Source organism: Amphiprion ocellaris, chromosome 9 (genome assembly GCF_022539595.1).
Source record: "Amphiprion ocellaris isolate individual 3 ecotype Okinawa chromosome 9, ASM2253959v1, whole genome shotgun sequence".
Classification (NCBI taxonomy): Eukaryota; Metazoa; Chordata; class Actinopteri; family Pomacentridae; genus Amphiprion; species Amphiprion ocellaris.
Genome location: NC_072774.1, coordinates 870,698 through 889,859, shown reverse-complemented (window position 1 = coordinate 889,859; position 19,162 = coordinate 870,698). Strand labels below are relative to the sequence as shown.

At 38.0% G+C, this 19,162-nt stretch overlaps 1 protein-coding gene across 1 annotated transcript; it reads right to left on the bottom strand.

The window, feature by feature from the left end:
• Positions 1–1,022: 1,022 nt before the first annotated feature.
• Positions 1,023–14,420, bottom strand: si:dkey-283b15.2 (neuronal pentraxin-1). Its single transcript, XM_023279473.3, has 6 exons — positions 14,140–14,420; positions 9,162–9,889; positions 5,126–5,645; positions 4,345–4,598; positions 2,838–3,017; positions 1,023–1,847 (listed from the first exon to the last, which is right to left on the bottom strand). Exons 2-6 carry the CDS (start codon positions 9,738–9,740, stop codon positions 1,638–1,640), a joined length of 1,743 nt encoding a protein of 580 aa, XP_023135241.2. The 5' UTR covers positions 9,741–9,889; positions 14,140–14,420; the 3' UTR covers positions 1,023–1,637.
• Between the last annotated feature and the right edge of the window lie 4,742 nt (positions 14,421–19,162).

Here is a 19,162-nt window from a genome sequence, read left to right as displayed (position 1 = left end):
TGAAATCACAGAATTTAGACCGAATACTTGAATTTTGAATATTTGACCCGATTAATTATCAAAAAAATTTAGATTTAGTCCAAAAATCTAGATTTAATAGTAGTTTGTCTTGATTTCATGCTAAAATGACATCACAACACATGGAGTTGGACTGAAACTAATAATTATTTTCAGTGTTGATCATTTTCTGAATCTATGAGTTTTTTTTAAAATTGTTTTTAAAATGTCTTTAAATGGTGAAAAATGTGGATCAGAGTTTCCTCAAATGTCTGGTTTAGTCCAAAGATCTTCGGTTTACTGTCACAGAGGAAAGAAACCAGAAAATATTCACATTGAAGAAGCTGAAATCAAACATTTTAAAGGATTAGTGACGTAAAATCAAATTATCAAACCAATTTTATTAAGTTACGACACCCTGAATTTAATTTTAAATCAATTAACACAAAAATGTAGTTTAAGTTACACACAGTATGAAGTTGATGCAGCTTTATGATGTCAACAGAACTCCCCAAAGTAACGTTTGTAGCTTGAAAAGTGTACCTAAATCAGGAAATTAGATTTATTTTCTTGCATTTAAATAGTTGATCTGTTTAATTCTTTAGGCTTTTAGGTTGAACTCTGTAAAATCAACAAGACGAGTAATTTTTACATTTTTATTTACATACTTGTGAAAGAAAAACTTCAACACAATTTGGTCTTCATTGGGACTCTGAGGCTTCTTCCTGCTAGAACTTAGTAGCACCATTCTTTATGTAAAACATCTGTTCTGATTTTGAAATTGAGGTGAAAATTGAGCCCTTTTCATTCTTAAAATGTCTAAATAGGATTTTTATACAGAACAAAGACAAATCATACATAGAACAATCAGTCATCTGCATAGCGGAGCATTTCCAGGCTTAAACCTGCAGCACTTTGATCACAAAAACAAAGGAAAAGTCAGGAAATTTGATTTATTTTCCAGCATTTAAATAGTTTATTTGTTTAAGCTTTTAGGTTGAACTCTAGAAAAACAAAAAGACAAGTAACTTTTAAATTTTTATTTACACACCTTTGAAAGAAAAACTTCAACACAACAGCAAAGTTCTGACTTACAGAAATAAACAGTCAAGGCCAGATTCAGGATTTTAGAGCACGAAACACAGCGAGGAGCTGAACTCAGTGAAAAAGTGACGAGTCCATTAAAGAACATGTAAAAAAAAAATAATAATAATAGAAAGAGTTCCCAGTTGTCCGTCGCAGATTTCCTGCTGCGGTAAAAAAAAAAAAAATCGAGGCAACAGTCAAGAAAAACGCAAAACTCTGAAACTCAAACGTTGTCTAAATACACAAACACAAAGTTGATTAAATTCTAGTTTCTTTGGTCGGTCAGCTGTATGTTTCCATGGAAACCTTCAGGAAGAGAATCCAGAGTTTCTATCAAGCTAAAGATTTGTCACCACAACAGAATCTGCTCTGATTGTCCTCAGCGTGACATGTCCCATCCAGACAAACAGGAAACACCTGGAGCTAAAAGCTAACACCTGATCCAGGAACAGTTTCAGTCTCTGGTTCCTGTTTGGGTTCAAAGGAAGGCATCGACTCTGAGAAAGAGGAAGTCAGACAGACTCCAGTGTCTTTGTTCTTCTTCGTTGGTGCCTTTAGTGACAGGGGTCAAAGGGATACCTGGCCACGCCCCCATGAAGCTCCACCTCCGACTCCGCCCAGGCGATGATGTCACCCCTCAGGTGGCTGCCGCAGGACGCCAGGTCGTAGATGTCAGCGGCACTCAGGACGTGAGACCACATGTGGAGGTCGGACATCTCGCCGACGAACGATTGAGTGGCATCGAAACGTCCTCCGAGGGTATCCTGAAGACGGAAAAATAACGGGTCAGCGTTTGTACTTTAACTACAGCACTACAGCAAAATAAATCTAGGGAAAAAAGGAAGTATAGCAAAAAAAAAAAAATTCCAGGAAAAAAAACAGAAATATTGGAAAAAAAAATAGAGAAAAAAAGAGAAATATTGCTTAAAAAAAGGGAAAAATTGCAACAAAAAAATCCAGGAAAAAAATTAAAATTTAACTTCCTAATCCTGGGAAATAAAAAGAACTCTACCAAAAAAAGAAGAAGAAAATATGTCCAAGAAAAATCCAGGAAAAACATTAAATATAGAGAAAAATATCCAGAAAAAAAACTGAAAATATATATTTAAAAATCCAGGCAACAAAAGGAAATGCAACAAAAAAGAAAAAAATATACCCCAAAAATTCCAGGAAAAAACAGAACTTGTAGCAAAAACAAAAAATCCAGGCAATAAAAAGAAATATAGCAACAAAAAAGAAGAAAATATAGCAAAAAGCATATTATGCAATGAAAGGAAATATTGCAATAAAAAATGAAGAAAATATATCAAGAAGATCCAGGAAAAAAAATATTAGCAAAAAAATATATATCAAAAAAATATCCTGGAAAAAAAAGGAAAATGTAGCCAGAAAATCCAAGAAAAAACTGAAAATATCGCAAAAGAAATCCAGGAGAAAAAAGGAAATATAGCAAAAAGAAAAAGAAGAAAATATAGAAAAACAAATCCAGGAAAAAACTGAAAATATCACAAAAAAAAATCAAGGAAAAAAATGATAGCAAAAAAATTCTGCAACAAAACATTATTTAAATGCAGATTGTAACTGAACTCGTCGAATTTGGTGTAAATTCAGAATTATTTTTCCAAGTACATGAAGTACTTGGAGAAGAATTCAACCATTCTGGATGCAAAACTCCATCAGACTGGAAGGTTAATAAAGGGTTTCTAGAAGGTTTGGACGTTCCTGGACATTAAATCCTCTCAGACTGGATTTACCTGCTCCTGTCCCAGGATGAAGACTCCTCCGGGTCGGATTGGGTGCCACGGGGCCAGGTTGGTCCCGGAGCCCCTCTGGACTCCATCCTGGTAGGCCTCCCAGTGGCCGTCCCGGGTCGACCAACTCACACAGATGTGATGCCACTTCCCATCGCTCAGAGACAGCGGCAGCGTCACCGTCTGTGGAGAGAAGTCAAGAAGGAAATCTGGTGAAGAAATTCAGGAAAGAAAAGGAAATCTACAAAAAAAATCTAGGAAAAACTGAAAATAGAGCAAAAAAAATCCAGGCAATAAAAGGAAATATAGCAAAAAATACAGGAAAAATAAGAAAATATAGCAAAAAGGGAAGAAAATATAACAAAAAAATACAGAAAAAAGAAAGTATAGCAAAAAAATACAGGAAAAAAGAAAGTATAGCAAAAAAATACAGGAAGAAAAAATATAGCAAAAAATACAGAAAAAAAAGAAAATCTAGTGGGAAAAAAAAATCCAGGAAGAAAAGAAAATATAGCAAAAAAGTACAAAAAAACTAATATAGCAAAAAAAGAAGAAAATATAGCAAAAAAATTCCAGGAAGAAAAGAAAATATAGCAAAAAATACAGGAAAAAAGAAAATATAGCAAAAAAATCCATGCAATAAAACGAAATATAGCAAAAAAGAAGAAAATATAGCAAAAAAAATTTTTCCAGGAAGGAAAGGAAACATACCAAAAAAAAATTCCAGGAAAAAAAGCAAAAAATAGCAAAAGAATTCCAGGGGGGGAAAGGAATTATAGCAAAAATATAAAAGAAAATACAGCAGAAAAATCCAGGAAAAAAATTGAAACTGGAGAAAAAAAATCCAGACAATAAAGGGAAATATAGCAAAAGAAATCCGAGGGAAAAAAGAAATATAGCAAAAAGAAAAAAGAAAATATAGATTTAAAAAAAATCCAGGAAAAAAAATGAAAATATTGCAAAAAAACAGGAAAAGGAAGAAAATATAGCAAAAAAATCTGGAGATAAATCATCACAGTGAAATAGAGAAAACTGAACAAACATCTTGTTTTTCCACCTAGAAGAAGGTAGGGTCAGAGTTTTACTGCCCCCTGGAGGACAAATCTGCTGCTGCATTCTGACCTGAAGTCATTTTAACATGATATTGTTCTTTTAAGTTTCTTAAATTCACATTTAACTGGTCAGAAAATGGGGAAAAAATAACAGCAAACACGACTAAAATAATCACATTTTATCCTGGATAAAAGGAAAATATAGCAAACAAATCCATCCAGGAAAAAAGTAAAAATAGCAACAACAAAAAAATCCAAGAAAAAATCATAAAAATCTGAGAGCAAGGGCACCAGGAAAACTTTGAAAACAATGAAATACTGTAACATTCAAAAGTTGTCAAAAAATGGTGAAAAAGCAGCAAATATCTGTAAAATAACTGATTTAAGTACAGTAACATTTTTATTTTTTACAGAGCATCATGACTTTTTTCACCCAGAAGAGATTTTTTTTTTCTTACCTGGTCGTCGATGAGCAGCTCCAAGGGGTTGTTGCCCCACTCGATCAGAACCAGCTCGTTGGATTGTCCCGGGGCCGAGTAGGAGAACGGGGTTCCCAGTCCAGGTCCAGCTCCGGCCTTCATCCGCAAACACAGAGTCAGAGCGAAGATCTCCTGCAGCAGCGTCCTCTTCAGACGGCCGTACATGTAGTTGGTCCTCATCGGGAAGCTGATCTGGAAGGCGTCCGGACTCTGAGGCTTCTTCCTGCTAGAACCTGGTGGAGTAAAAGTCCAGAGGCACCATTTAGGTAAAACATCTCTTCTGGTTGTACAGAGTTTAAAGTCGAGGTGAAAATTGAGCCTTTTTCTTTGTTAAAATGTCAAAATTTTGTTTTTATACACGGCAACGACACATCATATGTAGAACAGTCAGAAGAAATAATCCCATCAGTTTGCAGTTTGTGACTTTCGGTATCATTATTATTCTTCTAAATCAGTTTCTTGCTCCAACATCGAGCATTTTTTACAGAAAACTCTGATGCACATGAATGAGTTTGCAGGGATTTAATCTCTTTGTGGTTTCAATAGTTTATTACTTTTTTAATTTACTTTATCGTATTTGTCTTACAAGTTCTGCTTGTGTTGTTAAATTAACTCGATATTGCGACCATTTCCAGCAAAATGACAGAAGTTACCAAAAATAGATGATTTGTAGATGAAAAAACACCTAAAATGTGTTTAGAAATGCACTAAAAAAGGAACAAATTCAATTATTTCCCTATGAGCTGATGGTGACTCGTACCTGTGAGGTAAAGCTGATTCAGCATCGTCTCCAGTTTGTTGGACCTTGGTCCTGATGTTCTGTATCCGGTGTGTGGAAGGTAGCTGTGGCTGCTGTCTACTTCGTTGCTATGGTGATCTGCACTGTCGTCGTCGTGGCGGTGGCCGTTGTCATGGTCACCATCTGTGTCCTGGTGGTCGTCGTTGCGGCTGTCGTCATAGTGATCTGAGTGGTCGTCGTGGTGTTCGCCATCGTCGTCGTTGTGGTGTCCGTCGTCATGGTCGCCTTGGTGATCGTCGTGGTGTCCGTCGTCATGGTCGCCTTGGTGGTTGTCATGGTGTTCGTCTTCGTGGTGGTCGTCGTGGTGTCCGTCATGGTGTCCATCATCGTCATGGTGATCTTGGTGGTCTCCGTCATCTCCGTGGTGACCGGGGTCGCTGAGGGTGGCGCTGTGGTGATGCAGCTGGTCCTCCAGAGCGCTGATCTTCCTCTGCAGAAGCTCCTTCAGGGAGCTAGAGTAGGTGGTGGAAGAGTTCCTCTTCTGTTGGGGAAAAAACACAGAAACTAAAGACTTATACTGAGGTCAGACAAAAGCATTGTCCACCAACACTTTAACTTTGAGTCTTCTCTGGGTTTTGTTCTCTCTGCAGGTATCTCTGGTTTCATATTGGATCTCTGCTAGCTAAACCAGCCAACTAGCTGCTAGCATTAGCTTCCTCCAGTCTAGCAGCAGCAGTACTTCCTGGCTCGTAGAACTTCTATTTTAGCCCAACTGCTTTTTCAACTGCCAAGATAGAGTTTTGCGGTTGGTGTTTCCTGTATATGATGCATTACTGTTTTATTACTTTATTTATGTAAAGATTGGCGTCTGTCTGTCTGTCTGTCTGTCTGTCTGTCTGTCTGTCAGCAACATTACTCAAAAACAGACCAACGGATTTGGATGAAATTTTCAGGGAAGGTCAGAAATGGCACAAGGACCAAGTGATTAGATTTTGGCAGTGATGCAGCTTATAGTCTGGATCCACGGATTTGTTAGAGATTTCTTTATCGTTGCCAGATAGCGGCACGGCGTCACTGTAACCATGACAACAAGTGAACACTACATCAGCTGATTGTGATCCTACTACAAATCCACCACTGAGGACTTATCAGGACTTTTCCATCAGAAATGATCCAAGGAACAACTGATTAAATTGTGTGGGTGTTTCTGAGTCCCATCAATTCCTGCTGCCTGCTACATATTTATGTCACGTGATTTGGTATCTGTACATAACATACACATGCAGAACCCACACCTGTGCTCAGCAAAAGGTCATTTTGTTTGTGGGTACATCTATTAAATGGACACATTTATGGTGCCGTGATTTCTGATCATCAATAACTAATAAATAAATGCTGCATTTCTAAAATAAGAAAAGCACTCAGAGAGCAGCCCTCCTCCAAGGCCGCTCAGTTATTGGATCTTTTCAAACGGATGAAACGTTTAATAAAAAATGACCTTCCACTGAGCACAGGCATGTGTACATCTGTCTCTCTTTGTATTTTCATAGGAGAATCTCTATGTTAATTTGTCTTGTTTTAAACTCTTAGAGGACGTTATCAGTCACCTGCCGTCTCTCTTTGTCTCTTTGTGTCTTTCTAGGAGAATCTCTACGTTAATTGAAGTGTTTTCTAGCTGTTTTAGACTCTTAGAGGACGCTGTTGGTCACCTGCCGTCTGTCTTTGTGTCTCAGTAATCAGCTTTGTGGCCTTGTTCTTCTCCGTCAGGGGAGATCTCAGTAATTCCTGCTGATCTTAGAGCCTTCAGCCCGACTCTGACATCTGTCTGTGGTCACGATCCAGAACCAGAAGATCCAGAAAACATGAAACTGATAGATAACGTCTAGATAACCTTAAAGTAACCTCTGGTTCCAGAACCTCTTCCTGTGACGTCCAGCTGAAGACTCCAGAGTTTGTTCTGCCAGACGTTGATTGGATTCATCAGATTAACTCGTTTATTGTCTAAAGAGCTGCAGCTCAGAATCAAACTATGGACCAGCGCTGATGACAAACAGGCGGATAAACAAGGACAAACAACAACAACAACAGTCCAACTGAACTCTGTCTTTATCAGCCCAGTTCTATCACAATTCTGTTTAAAAACATCTGCTGTTTGTTTTTCTGGTTTTTGTCTGGTTTCTTTCTTTCTTTGTTTTTTACAGGCAGGATGCCCTTTTCTTTCTTTCTTCTTTAGTTTTTACCAGCAGGTCGTCCTGTTTATTTGTTTACCTTCAGGTTGTCTTTTTTTGTTTTCTTGCAGGTGGTCTCTTTTGTTTGTTTGTTTGTTTGTTTGTTTACCTGCAAGTTGTCCTGTTTCTGTTGTTTGTTTATCTGCAGGTTGTCCTTTCTGTTTGTGTGTGTGTTTGTTTGTTTGTTTGTTTGTTTGTTTACCTGCAGGTTGTGTTGTTTGTTTGATTGTCTGTTTGTTTGTTTACCTGCAGGTTGTCTTGTTTGTTTGATTGTCTGTTTGTTTGTTTACCAGCAGGTTGTCCTGTCTGTTTGTTTGTTTATTTGTTTGTTTACCTGCAGGTTGTCCTGTCTGTTGGTTTGTTTGTTTACCTGCAGGTTGTCCTGTCTGTCTGTTTGTTTGTTTACCTGCAGGTTGTCTTGTTTGTTTGTTTGATTGTCTGTTTGTTTGTTTGTTTACCTGCAGGTTGTCCTGTCTGTTGGTTTGTTTGTTTACCTGCAGGTTGTCCTGTTTGTTTGTCTGTCTGTTTGTTTGTTTATTTACCTGCAGGTTGTTTGTTTGTTTGTTTGATTGTCTGTTTGTTTGTTTACCTGCAGGTTGTCCTGTCTGTTTGTCTGTTTGTTTGTTTACCTGCAGGTTGGCCTGTCTGTTTGTCTGTTGGTTTGTTTGTTTACCTGCAGGTTGTCCTGTTTGTTTGTTTGTCTGTTTGTTTGTTTGTTTGTTTGTTTGTTTACCTGCAGGTTGGCCTGTCTGTTTGTCTGTTGGTTTGTTTGTTTGTTTACCTGCAGGTTGTCCTGTTTGTTTGTCTGTCTATTTGTTTGTTTGTTTATTTACCTGCAGGTTGTGTTGTTTGTTTGTTTGTTTGATTGTCTGTTTATTTGTTTACCTGCAGGTTGTCCTGTCTGTTTGTCTGTTGGTTTGTTTGTTTACCTGCAGGTTGTCCTGTTTGTTTGTCTGTCTGTTTGTTTGTTTATTTACCTGCAGGTTGTGTTGTTTGTTTGTTTGTTTGTTTGTTTGATTGTCTGTTTGTTTGTTTACCTGCAGGTTGTCCTGTCTGTTTGTCTGTTTGTTTGTTTGTTTATTTACCTGCAGGTTGGCCTGTCTGTTTGTCTGTTGGTTTGTTTGTTTACCTGCAGGTTGTCCTGTTTGTTTGTTTGTCTATTTGTTTGTTTGTTTGTTTACCTGCAGGTTGGCCTGTCTGTTTGTCTGTTGGTTTGTTTGTTTGTTTACCTGCAGGTTGTCCTGTTTGTTTGTCTGTCTGTTTGTTTGTTTGTTTATTTACCTGCAGGTTGTGTTGTTTGTTTGTTTGTTTGATTGTCTGTTTATTTGTTTACCTGCAGGTTGTCCTGTCTGTTTGTCTGTTGGTTTGTTTGTTTACCTGCAGGTTGTCCTGTTTGTCTGTCTGTTTGTTTGTTTATTTACCTGCAGGTTGTATTATTTGTTTGTTTGTTTGATTGTCTGTTTGTTTGTTTACCTGCAGGTTGTACTGTCTGTTTGTCTGTTTGTTTGTTTGCTTGTTTGTTTATTTACCTGCAGGTTGGCCTGTCTGTTTGTCTGTTGGTTTGTTTACCTGCAGGTTGTCCTGTTTGTTTGTTTGTCTGTTTGTTTGTTTACCTGCAGGTTGTCCTGTTTGTTTGTCTGTCTGTTTGTTTGTTTGTTTGTTTACCTGCAGGTTGTGTTGTTTGTTTGTTTGTTTGATTGTCTGTTTGTTTGTTTGTTTGTTTACCTGCAGGTTGTCCTGTTTGTTTGTCTGTCTGTTTGTTTGTTTGTTTATTTACCTGCAGGTTGTGTTGTTTGTTTGTTTGTTTGATTGTCTGTTTATTTGTTTACCTGCAGGTTGTCCAGCCTCTCCTTCAGGGCCTGCAGCATTCTCTCCATCTGTTCCGGTGATGATGAAATGTCTCCGGGTGTCGTCGGCTGTTTCTCCTTCGTCCGCTGGTTTCCCGCGTCAGCCCGCGTACCGCTGTAGTGCGTCGGCGCGTCTGGTATCAGGTTTCCATGGTGACCCTTCTGGTTGCCGTGGCGGCCGTCGTCAGGGAAGGGGCCGTGGTGCGGCGGCGCGGCGTGCAGCCGGTCGTGGCCGAAGCCCTCACACAGGCCCAGCTTGGCGGTGAGCTCCCGGATGGTCTCCCTCTGGTCCAGGATGGTCTCCTTCTGCTGCACCAGGCTCTCCCTCAGCGCCAGGATGGTGGCCTTGGCCTCCTCGCTCGCCCCCCACCAGCCAGCAGGGGGGGCGCTCTGATGCCCCGCCGCCGCAGGGAAGCAGGACGGGTCGGCGTCCACGGGGACCGGGGTGCACAGGAAGCGGGGCTGGGCGGCCTGGTCGAAGCCGGAGGAGGAGGCTGAAGGACGGAGAAGAAGAGAGAAGAGCAGCAGCAGCAGAGAAGAAGTCCTCAGGATCACCTCCATCTTCAGCAGCAAGAAGATTCAGATCAGTTCAGAAGGAACAGCAAAGAAGAACGAGACTTCTGAGCATCAGGAGGAAACATCAGCAGAGATCTCCGTCCATCAGTCAGCTGTGGAGTTATCCTCCAGGTTCAGAGAAGACAAGAAGACACCTGCAAAACAAAACCCAGATATTAGAATAAACAAAGTCTAAAGCGGTCACAGGATCAGTTTATCCTCCTGTCTTCACTGTCTGTAAAAAGTCCAGAAACCTGCAAAACAAATCACTAAATGTTAGAAAAGCTGTTTTAATTACTCCCACAAAAGTTGGACACAAATCCCAGCTGCATTTTTCTTCCCTTATCTCGTTAACCTTCCTGTTGTCTTCATTAACGGGCACCAAAAATATTGTTTCCTTGTTTGAAAAAAAATCTGCCAAAAAATTCCCCACATTTCTGAAAATTTGCAAAACCTTCAGGAAGAAAATTCCAATAATTCCTTAAAAGTTTCCCTTAAAAATTTTATTTAAAGAAAACTAATTTGGCAAGAAAATTTAAAAAATGAGCAAAATTCTTCCCAAAAAATCCTAAAAATATCTAGTGATTCCATATATATCAGTAAAACTTCTGTTTTCTTTCACATAAAAATCAACCAAAATCCAGTGATTTTTATGTGAATGTTCTTAAGAAACATTTTTAACATTTCTTTTTTTCCACCAATAAATGTTAAAAGATTTCCCAAAAATGTTGAAAATGAAATTGACATCAGAAGTTTCACTGTGAAAATGTTTTTTTTCCCCACATTTTCTAACTTTAAAACGGGTCAGTTTTGACCCACAGGACGACATGAGGGTGAAAGAGAGAATATTTACAATATTCAATCCTAGATTTGCATCCTCAGGTGAATAAAAACATCTCTTTTTCTCTGCTTTAGTTTCAGTTTCCTTCAACAAAAAGCTATAATTCTGACAAAGCACTTTATATTAGAAGAATAATCCACAAATGGACAAAATATTGATGAAGCGAGACTTTAACAGAAAGTTTTAGTACAAATTTCAGTTTCTGTTCTCTTCCTTTAGCTTGTTTAAAAATCATCATCTTTATTTCAGTGCAGACAAGTCGAGAAATCAGCAGGAAAAGTTAGTAGAGGCTGAAAAAATGAAAATATTAAGGTTCAGAGTGACTCAAAATGAGTCCAGAATGACTTAAATGAGTCCAAAGTTATTTTAAAAGTTCAAAATTAGTCAAAATTTGTTCACAAAATTATCCAAAATGAGCTAAATGTGTTCAAATGATCAGGATTTAAAGGACAGATAAAACCTGTTCAGGGGATAAAAATCAATGACAACAAGACAAAAACAACAAAAATGAGACTCAAAATGACAAAAATGAGACACAAAACGACTAAAACGTGACAAAAATGAGACACAAAACAACTAAAACGAGACAAAAACGACAAAAATGAGACCCCAAATGTCAAAAACGAGACACTAAACGACAAAAACGACATTAAATGACAAAAATGAGACACAAAACGACTAAAACGAGACAAAAACAACAAAAATTAGACCCCAAATGTCAAAAACGAGACACTAAACGACAAAAACGACATTAAATGACAAAAACAAGACACAAAAAGACAAAAATGAGACACAAAACGACAAAAACGAGACACGGAGTTTTAGAAAAGATAAAAGATGGAAATTCCAACTTCAGAAAGGCTCAGTGGTTCAAGAAGTTTCTTATTAAATATGTCGAATATTTAATCCCAGATTTGAATCTTCACATAAACAAACATGAGATTATTTTTCCTTTACCAAAAATCCCAAATTCTGACTGATTCCAGAGATTTAAAGGATCATGTGGAGGTTAAAGTCCTCCGTGGGACTCTGTGGCTCCAGTTCACCCAGTAGAACCAGTTCACCCAGTAGAACCAGTTCACCCAGTAGAAACAGTAGCAGCAGCGTGACCTTAGCGTGTCCAGGTGAGGATCAGATCAGAGGTGTGAGCTCCTGACTGAAGGATTTAGATGTGAACAGATGTCAGGAGTTAATTAACGGTTAACGACTAAACGACTCTAAAACTGATCACCGGAAAAATTAAACTATCCGACTTTCATTCAGTGTTTTTGCAGGAAAAATCACCCAAAACCTCTTTTCTACATTTAAAAACATCTGATCAGCAAGAAACTTCTGAGCTCTTGATTCTCCACAACTGAGCCTGGACCAACAGCCAGGTGGTAAAATTTAAGTTTTTAAGAGTTTTTAGGAATTCCTCTTCATAAGGACTCAAAATTTAAGTTTCAAGTGTATTTTTACAGTATAAAGTTAGTTTAAAGTGTGTTTTTAGAGTACAGAGTTAGTTTAAAGTGTTATTTTACAGTGTAAAGTCAGTTTAAGGTGTGTTTTTACAGTATAAAGTTAGTTTAAAGTGTGTTTTTAGAGTACAGTTAGTTTAAAGTGTTATTTTACAGTGTAAAGTCAGTTTAAGGTGTTTTTACAGTATAAAGTTAGTTTAAAGTGTGTTTTTAGAGTACAGTTAGTTTAAAGTGTTATTTTACAGTGTAAAGTCAGTTTAAAGTGTATTTTTACAGTATAAAGTTAGTTTAAAGTGTGTTTTTAGAGTACAGAGTTAGTTTAAAATGTTATTTTACAGTATAAAGTGGGTTTAAAGTGTGTTTTAGAGTGTAAGGTTAGTTTAAAGTGTTATATTCTTGGTCTTTCCTGGACTCTGTGTTGTCGTTTAGGTGTAGGTTTAGGCTTAGACTCGGACAGATGGTCGACCAGGAAGCATGTCACAGCCAATCGGACTTCCTCATCACCCACAGGTCAGTTAATTAACCTAATTGCTGACGGTCGTTGGGCGAACTTAGCGGAGATAAGTGGTCGTGTGCCGGTTAATCCGGCAGCATATGGTCCTCTGGATTAAAAACTGACAGGAGCAGTTGAAGCTGTGATTAAAAAACTGTCACCTGGTTCTGGTTGTTTCACCTCCAGCTGCTCCTCGTTTAGCTCCAGTAATTAGTTTTTACGCTTTATCTGCTCCTACTAACGTTCTTATCATTTCTAGAACGTTTCCTTTTCAGATTTGTAATGTCGTTCTCATAAAAATGTCTTTTCTCTGCATCCATGAGTTTAAATAAAGGTTAAATTAAATCAGGATATTATTCATAATCGAGCTTAAAACTGGATTCAGTGAATTAAAGTAGTTTAGACAACACACTCCTGCATTTATACACTCAAAGTATTAATGCAGTTTATTATAGAAAGACAGCAAACGCCTGTAAAATAATGATGTTTTTAGCTCATTTAAATACAGCAAAAACTGTATAATGTGGACTTTATTTACAGTTTTGACCAGTTTTTTTTTTATATTTATTCTGTGATTTTATTTTTTTGTCATTCATCTATAAAGTGTCAAAACCATAAAATAACATTTTAAATAATTATTTACCATTTTTTCACCTGTTTTTTCTTTAAGGTCAATGCTTAAAATTATGTGATTTTATTAGATATTTTCAGTCATTTATCTATAAAATGTCAAATCCATAAAATATCAGCTTAAATGATGATTTAGCATTTTTCATTCCTTAATATATGTAATTATTCTTTCAAGAAACAGCATATATCTGTAAAATAATCATATTTTTGCTCATTTAAATGCAGTAAAATTAGTGAAACTTTACAATTAAATGTACTAAAGAATGAATTAGCATTTGTGAAACTTTTATTCTGTTTTTTACAGTTAAAGTGTAAATTAATCCTTTTTTCTCCGACTTTAATGGATATTATCTGAACATTTACCAACAGAGGGTTAAATCTGTGAAATAACAGCAAACAGTTCATAAAATTACACCTGATTCAGGAACAAACAACTGAACTTCTCTCCTTTTAGTCCTGAAACATCTTTATCTGAGAAGCTTTTGTAGTTCTGAACTGATCTAATCCATCAGTTCAGAACTAAAAAATCTTCCTAGACAAAGATGTTCAGACGAAACATCTTCAAGAAGCAAAAAAACAAGTGAATTTGTTCGACTGAAGCTTTAAAACCTTCGCAGACGAACCTCATCTCAGCTGTTAGTCCCACTTTCTGTTCAGAAAATTCAACATTTTGCCCTAAAAATCTTTAAAAACTCACTAAAAATACTGCTTTTAATTGATAATATTTTCACATCCACTTGAACTTTAGTGTGTTTTAAGCTTCATTTTCCCTCGAATTGTTAATTTTAAGTAAATATCAGACAAAGTGCAGCTAAAAGTAACTAGAAAGAAGAAATAAATAGAAGTTTTTAGTTCAAATTTAGAGTTTTCTTTTGCTAATTGATGCAGATATCGCACCTGTTTCCACTCAGGATGATTAAAAGCTGAATAAATATTAATAAATGTTCACATCTCAGAGGTTAAAATGGACAAAATAAAACTTACCTTCTGCTCTGGTTCCTCTACAGGTTTGTGGTTCCTCTGCTGGTTTGTGGTTCCTCTACAGGTTTGTGGTTCCTCTGCTGGTTTGTGGTTCCTCTGCTGGTTTGTGGTTCCTCTACAGGTTTGTGGTTCCTCTACAGGTTTGTGGTTCCTCTGCTGGTTTGTGGTTCTCTGCTGGTTTGTGGTTCCTCTGCAGCTCGTTGTTGATCTGATTGAGAGATTTAGTCCAGAGAGAAGCTCAACTCCTCCGATCCTCCTCCATCATCATCATCGTCTGCCTCCTTCCTCTTTGTTCTTTTAGTTTTTTCTCTCTGGAAGCCACGCCTCTTTTCCTCTCATGCCTCTTTTCTTCCATCCTGTCACCATCTAGACATGCTTATCTGGACGTAGTCGAGCCAAAATGTGATTTATAGCGACTTTTATCAGATCAACAGGTTTATTCTGGCTGGAAATGACATAAAGAAGAGATAAAACACATAATTAGAGACGATGAATTTTGTCTGTTTTTATCGTTGTTTTTAACATTTTTGTCTTTAATATTTCCTCATATTGTTGCTCAAACGGACTCAGATTTCAATGTGATGTGAAAAAAAACGATAAAACAAATTACATTTCTAAAATATCTTCATAAATATCCATATTTTATGATACAAATCAGAGATAAAATTAAGTGTTTCTGGTTCTCAGTGACTTGAAACTTTCCAAAATTACTCAGTGTCCAAAATGTCACTAAATGAGTGAATAAAATGGCACAAAATGGACCTGAAATGACTCAGAACTCGTCCACAAGGACTCAGAGTTTCCATCATTACTCTAAGAACTGAAGGTCAGTCAGTCCAGAACATTTCAAGAACTTTGAATGAATCCTCAAGAAACCATCTAGGAACCACCCAGGAACCTACCAGGAACCATCTAGGAACTACCCAGGAACCATCTAGGAACCACCCAGGAATTACCCAGGAACCATCTAGGAACTACCCAGGAACCTACCAGGAACCATCTAGGAACTACCCAGGAACCATCTAGGAACTACCCAGGAACCTACCAGGAACCATCTAGGAACCACCCAGGAACCTACCAGGAACCATCTAGGAACTACCCAGGAACCTACCAGGAACCATCTAGGAACTACCCAGGAACCATGTAGGAGACATGTTTGTATCATTTTTGAAAGATTTTAAGTTATCCTGACAGTTTTAAACTTATTTTGGACCAGTTTCAAGACGTTTTGGAAAACTTTTGTCATTTTAAGAGTTTCAAGTCATCGGCAACAGTTTTTCCTCAGCTTGGAGAAGTTTCAAGTCAGTTTGGACACTTTAAGACATTTCCAGCAACTCTTGAGTCATTTTGGACAGATTCAAGTCATGAGTGACAGCTTTTACCTTCGCTTGAAGAGGTTTCAAGTCAGTTAGGACACTTTTTCAGACATTTAGGAAAATCCTTGAATCAATTCGCACACTTTTTGAGTTATTTTATACATGTTTGTATCATTTTGGAAAGATCTGAATTATCAGCAACTGTTTTACCTTATTTTGAACTAGTTTCAAATCATTTTGGACCACTTTTATGTTATTTTAAGAGTTTCACGTCATTAGTGACAGACGTTTCAAGTCAGTTTGGACAATTTTTAAGACATTTCCAACTATTCTTGAGTCATTTTGGACACTTTTGCATCATTTTGGAAAGATTCAAGTCATTGGTGAAAGTTTTTACCTCAGTTTGGAGATGTTTCAAGTAAATTTGGACACCTTTTAGGACATTTCGACCAATTCTTGAATCCATTCAGATACTTTTTGAGTTATTTTGTACATGTTTGTATCATTTTGGAAAGATCTGAATTATCAGTGACAGTTTTTAGCTTATCTTGGACCAGTTATAAAGACATTTTGGAAAATCTTTATGTCATCTTGAAGAGTTTCAAGTCATTGAACAGTTTTTACCTCAGCTTGGAGAAGTTTCAAGTCAGTTTGGTCATTTTTGAAGACTTTTCCAACAGTTCTTGAGTCATTTTGGACACTTTTTAACTTGTTTTGGACAAGTTTCAAGACATTTTGGGCAATTTTGTTGAGTAATTTGTGAGCATTTGTTTCCAGAATTCTTCAAAGAGTTTGTCTGAGAACTAATTTCCAAACTAAACCTAAACTAGAAACCCTTTCACTGGATCAAGATGTTAAAACAAAGACCACAGAAACAGTTGAAATTCATCCTAACCGTCTCTAACACCACATCCTACTGAGTTCTGTCTAATTTCCAGCCAGAAGAAACCTGTTGATCGAATATGAAACCACTGCAGATGACTGATTTGAGCTTTAACGGTGTGTATTCGTGTGTTTCTAGTTTGACCTCCACTTTAAATCCCTTCCACCAACGTCAGCCTCCTCCTCTCAGCTCACCTATATCTCAGCACCAGAGTAATCGGCCTGATTAATTCCTCGTCTGACGGACGGCTAACGAATCAGGACGGCAGATGGCGGCTTTCAGGTCGGACGGAATCACAACACAAACAGTGGAGGCGTTGATCACAGACAGACTCTCATACTTCCATTAACATGAGATAACAGGTTCAGACATGGCAGCAGATGTTAGAACCTCTTCAGTCTGAATCAGTGGATTTTTATGTCTTTATAGATTTAAAGCTGCTGACAGCTTCTTAAATCTAACTTCAAACCATGAAGATGTGATCCGTCAGGAATTAGGTGACAATAATGTTAAAGACGACCAGACAGATTACTGGAGACGTCCTTCCAGTTAATTTGACACCTGCTGGAGGATTAACCAGATGATCCGGTGAGTGAACACGGTCAGAAATCAAAGTTCAAGACCCAACTCTGACTCTACTCGCTCTACGTCACCGGAATGAGGTTCAGAGTGTCTGAACAGGAAGTCTGAAAAACTCCTCAACCATCACTACAACCTCCTACTCTGGTTTATAACCCTGACCCTGGCCTTTTACAGAAAGATTTACTTCCTGCTAAACTCTGTCAGGTTCCTCAGGGACCCTGATCAACAGAACCTTTCAGGTCCAGACTCTAGTCCTCAGCTGGATGGAGGTCTGGACTCCAGAACTTCCACCTTGTTGTCTTCAAACCATCTCTGAGGATCTTTGTCTGTTTGCTTCATCATCTGGATGGAAAACTGATCTTCTCCACGTCTCATCATCAGGTTGTCCTCCAGGATTTCATTTACCCTCTACCTTTACCAGCCTTCCAGGACCTGCTGCTGAGTAACATCATGATGCTGCCGCCACCGTGCTTCATATCATCTAGTCTCGTGGACAATAAAGCTCCATCCTGGTTTCCCAAGACCAAAGAATCTTCTTCCAGGTGTCTTCAGAGTCTCCACATGTCTTCTGGTGAACTCTAGTCCAGATTTAATTGGAGCTTTTTCCAACAGAGTCTTTCTCTTTGTCTCCATGAAGCTTTGACTGGTGAACAACAAACAACAGTTGTTGGATGAACAGTGTGAAGCTGGAACTCCTTCAGAGGAGTCATAGGAGTCTTGGTGGCCTCCCTCTCTAGTCTCTTTCTCCTTCAGTGGAGTCATAGGAGTCTTGGTGGCCTCCCTCTCTAGTCTCTCAGGTCTTGAGGACGTCCTGCTCTAGTCAGATTTATTCATGTTCCAGCTTCCTTCCATTTCTTAATGATGGATTTAACTGGACTTCAGGAGATCTTCAGGAACTTTAAATGTTTTTGTATCGTCCTGACTGATGCTGTTCAACAACCTTTCCTCAGAGTTTCTTGGTTCTTCAGTCTTCATGGTGTAGTTCTATCCAGGAGTTCGAATCCACCAGAGACTGGACCTTCCACTCTTCCTTCATCCTGATCTCAGTATATAAAAGTCTTTGTCTGCATCTCCTGTTTTTAATTTTAACGACAAACATTCAAACACTTACTGACAACTTTAAACACATTTTAGATCCAGGAAACTTTATTCTTGTTTCTGTACACATTTGGACAAGATGGACTAAACATCTAACATTCCTCCCTGTGTTCAGAGTATTATGGGATGCCTGTAGATGCTGGTTGTGGATGTTTATTGTTAATGGGTCACAGCCAGCCGGTTCTTCTGTCCGTCAAGCTCATTAGCTCGCGTAAATTAGGCTCTGAGGAAGCCAACGGACACCAACAGATTTACGGCTCACGGCCAAAGACACGAGACCACGGACGAGTCCCACCGGCTGACCAAGAACCCTGAAGAACATCTGAAGACCCCTGAAGAATGTCTGCAGGATGGGGGTAACACAAAACTACTGCGAGTAAACGCATAAGTATTGCAGGGGACCACAGAAGTACTATAAGGTAACAAAAGTGTATAACAAGACAATGCAAAAATACTTCAAAGCAAAGTAAACGGATTCTATGACAACACAAGAGTACTGCAAAGTAACATAAAGCTGCTGTGAGATAAACTGAGCTTCACATTAAATACATTTTCTTCCACACAACAAACTGTTACGTCCCAAATTCTTCCAAACTGTGTTTTAAAATGAATTTTTATCTGACAGCAGGTTTTTCTGGCTGGAAAACTCCAATAAAAGTTCACTACAGATGAGCTTTAGGTCTAAGGATGAGTAGTTTGTGGCTAAAACTGTGGGATTTAAAGATTCATGAATGTAGTTTACTTCCTGTTTGTTTGGGCTGTTGTTGATGTCCCGCTGCCGCCACCTTCTGGCAACAATCAGCAACTACAACGACACAGTTTCCATCCAGAGACTCTTTCTGAGCATCAAGTCATCAGTTTCTTTCTGTTGAATTTCAGTGTTACTGAATGCCAAAAAACACCAAAAATACTTCATTTATCAGCCCACTGGTGGACTTCAAAGACATATTTTCTCCTTAAAAATCACCAAAAATACCAAAATCACCAAAAATACTCCTAAAATACTCCATTTATCATCCCACTGGCAGGTTTGAAAGACATATTTTCTTCTTAAAAATCAAACATACAGTGAAAACTAAAACAAACAGTTTGGTAAAATATTTTTGTGGTTTGAATAATCGTTTTCTTTTATTTGCTGTTTTTTTTT

What these genes read in the sequence shown, in the direction of transcription:
- si:dkey-283b15.2 (XM_023279473.3), bottom strand. Translation starts at nt 9,740, where the DNA reads ATGGAGGTGATCCTGAGGACTTCTTCTCTGCTGCTGCTGCTCTTCTCT. An exon ending in AGCTGCTCATCGACGACCAG is followed by an intron (nt 3,018 to 4,344) that starts GTAAGAAAAAAA and finishes TTCTCTCCACAG; the next exon opens with ACGGTGACGCTGCCGCTGTC. An exon ending in TCATCCTGGGACAGGAGCAG is followed by an intron (nt 1,848 to 2,837) that starts GTAAATCCAGTC and finishes TTCCGTCTTCAG; the next exon opens with GATACCCTCGGAGGACGTTT.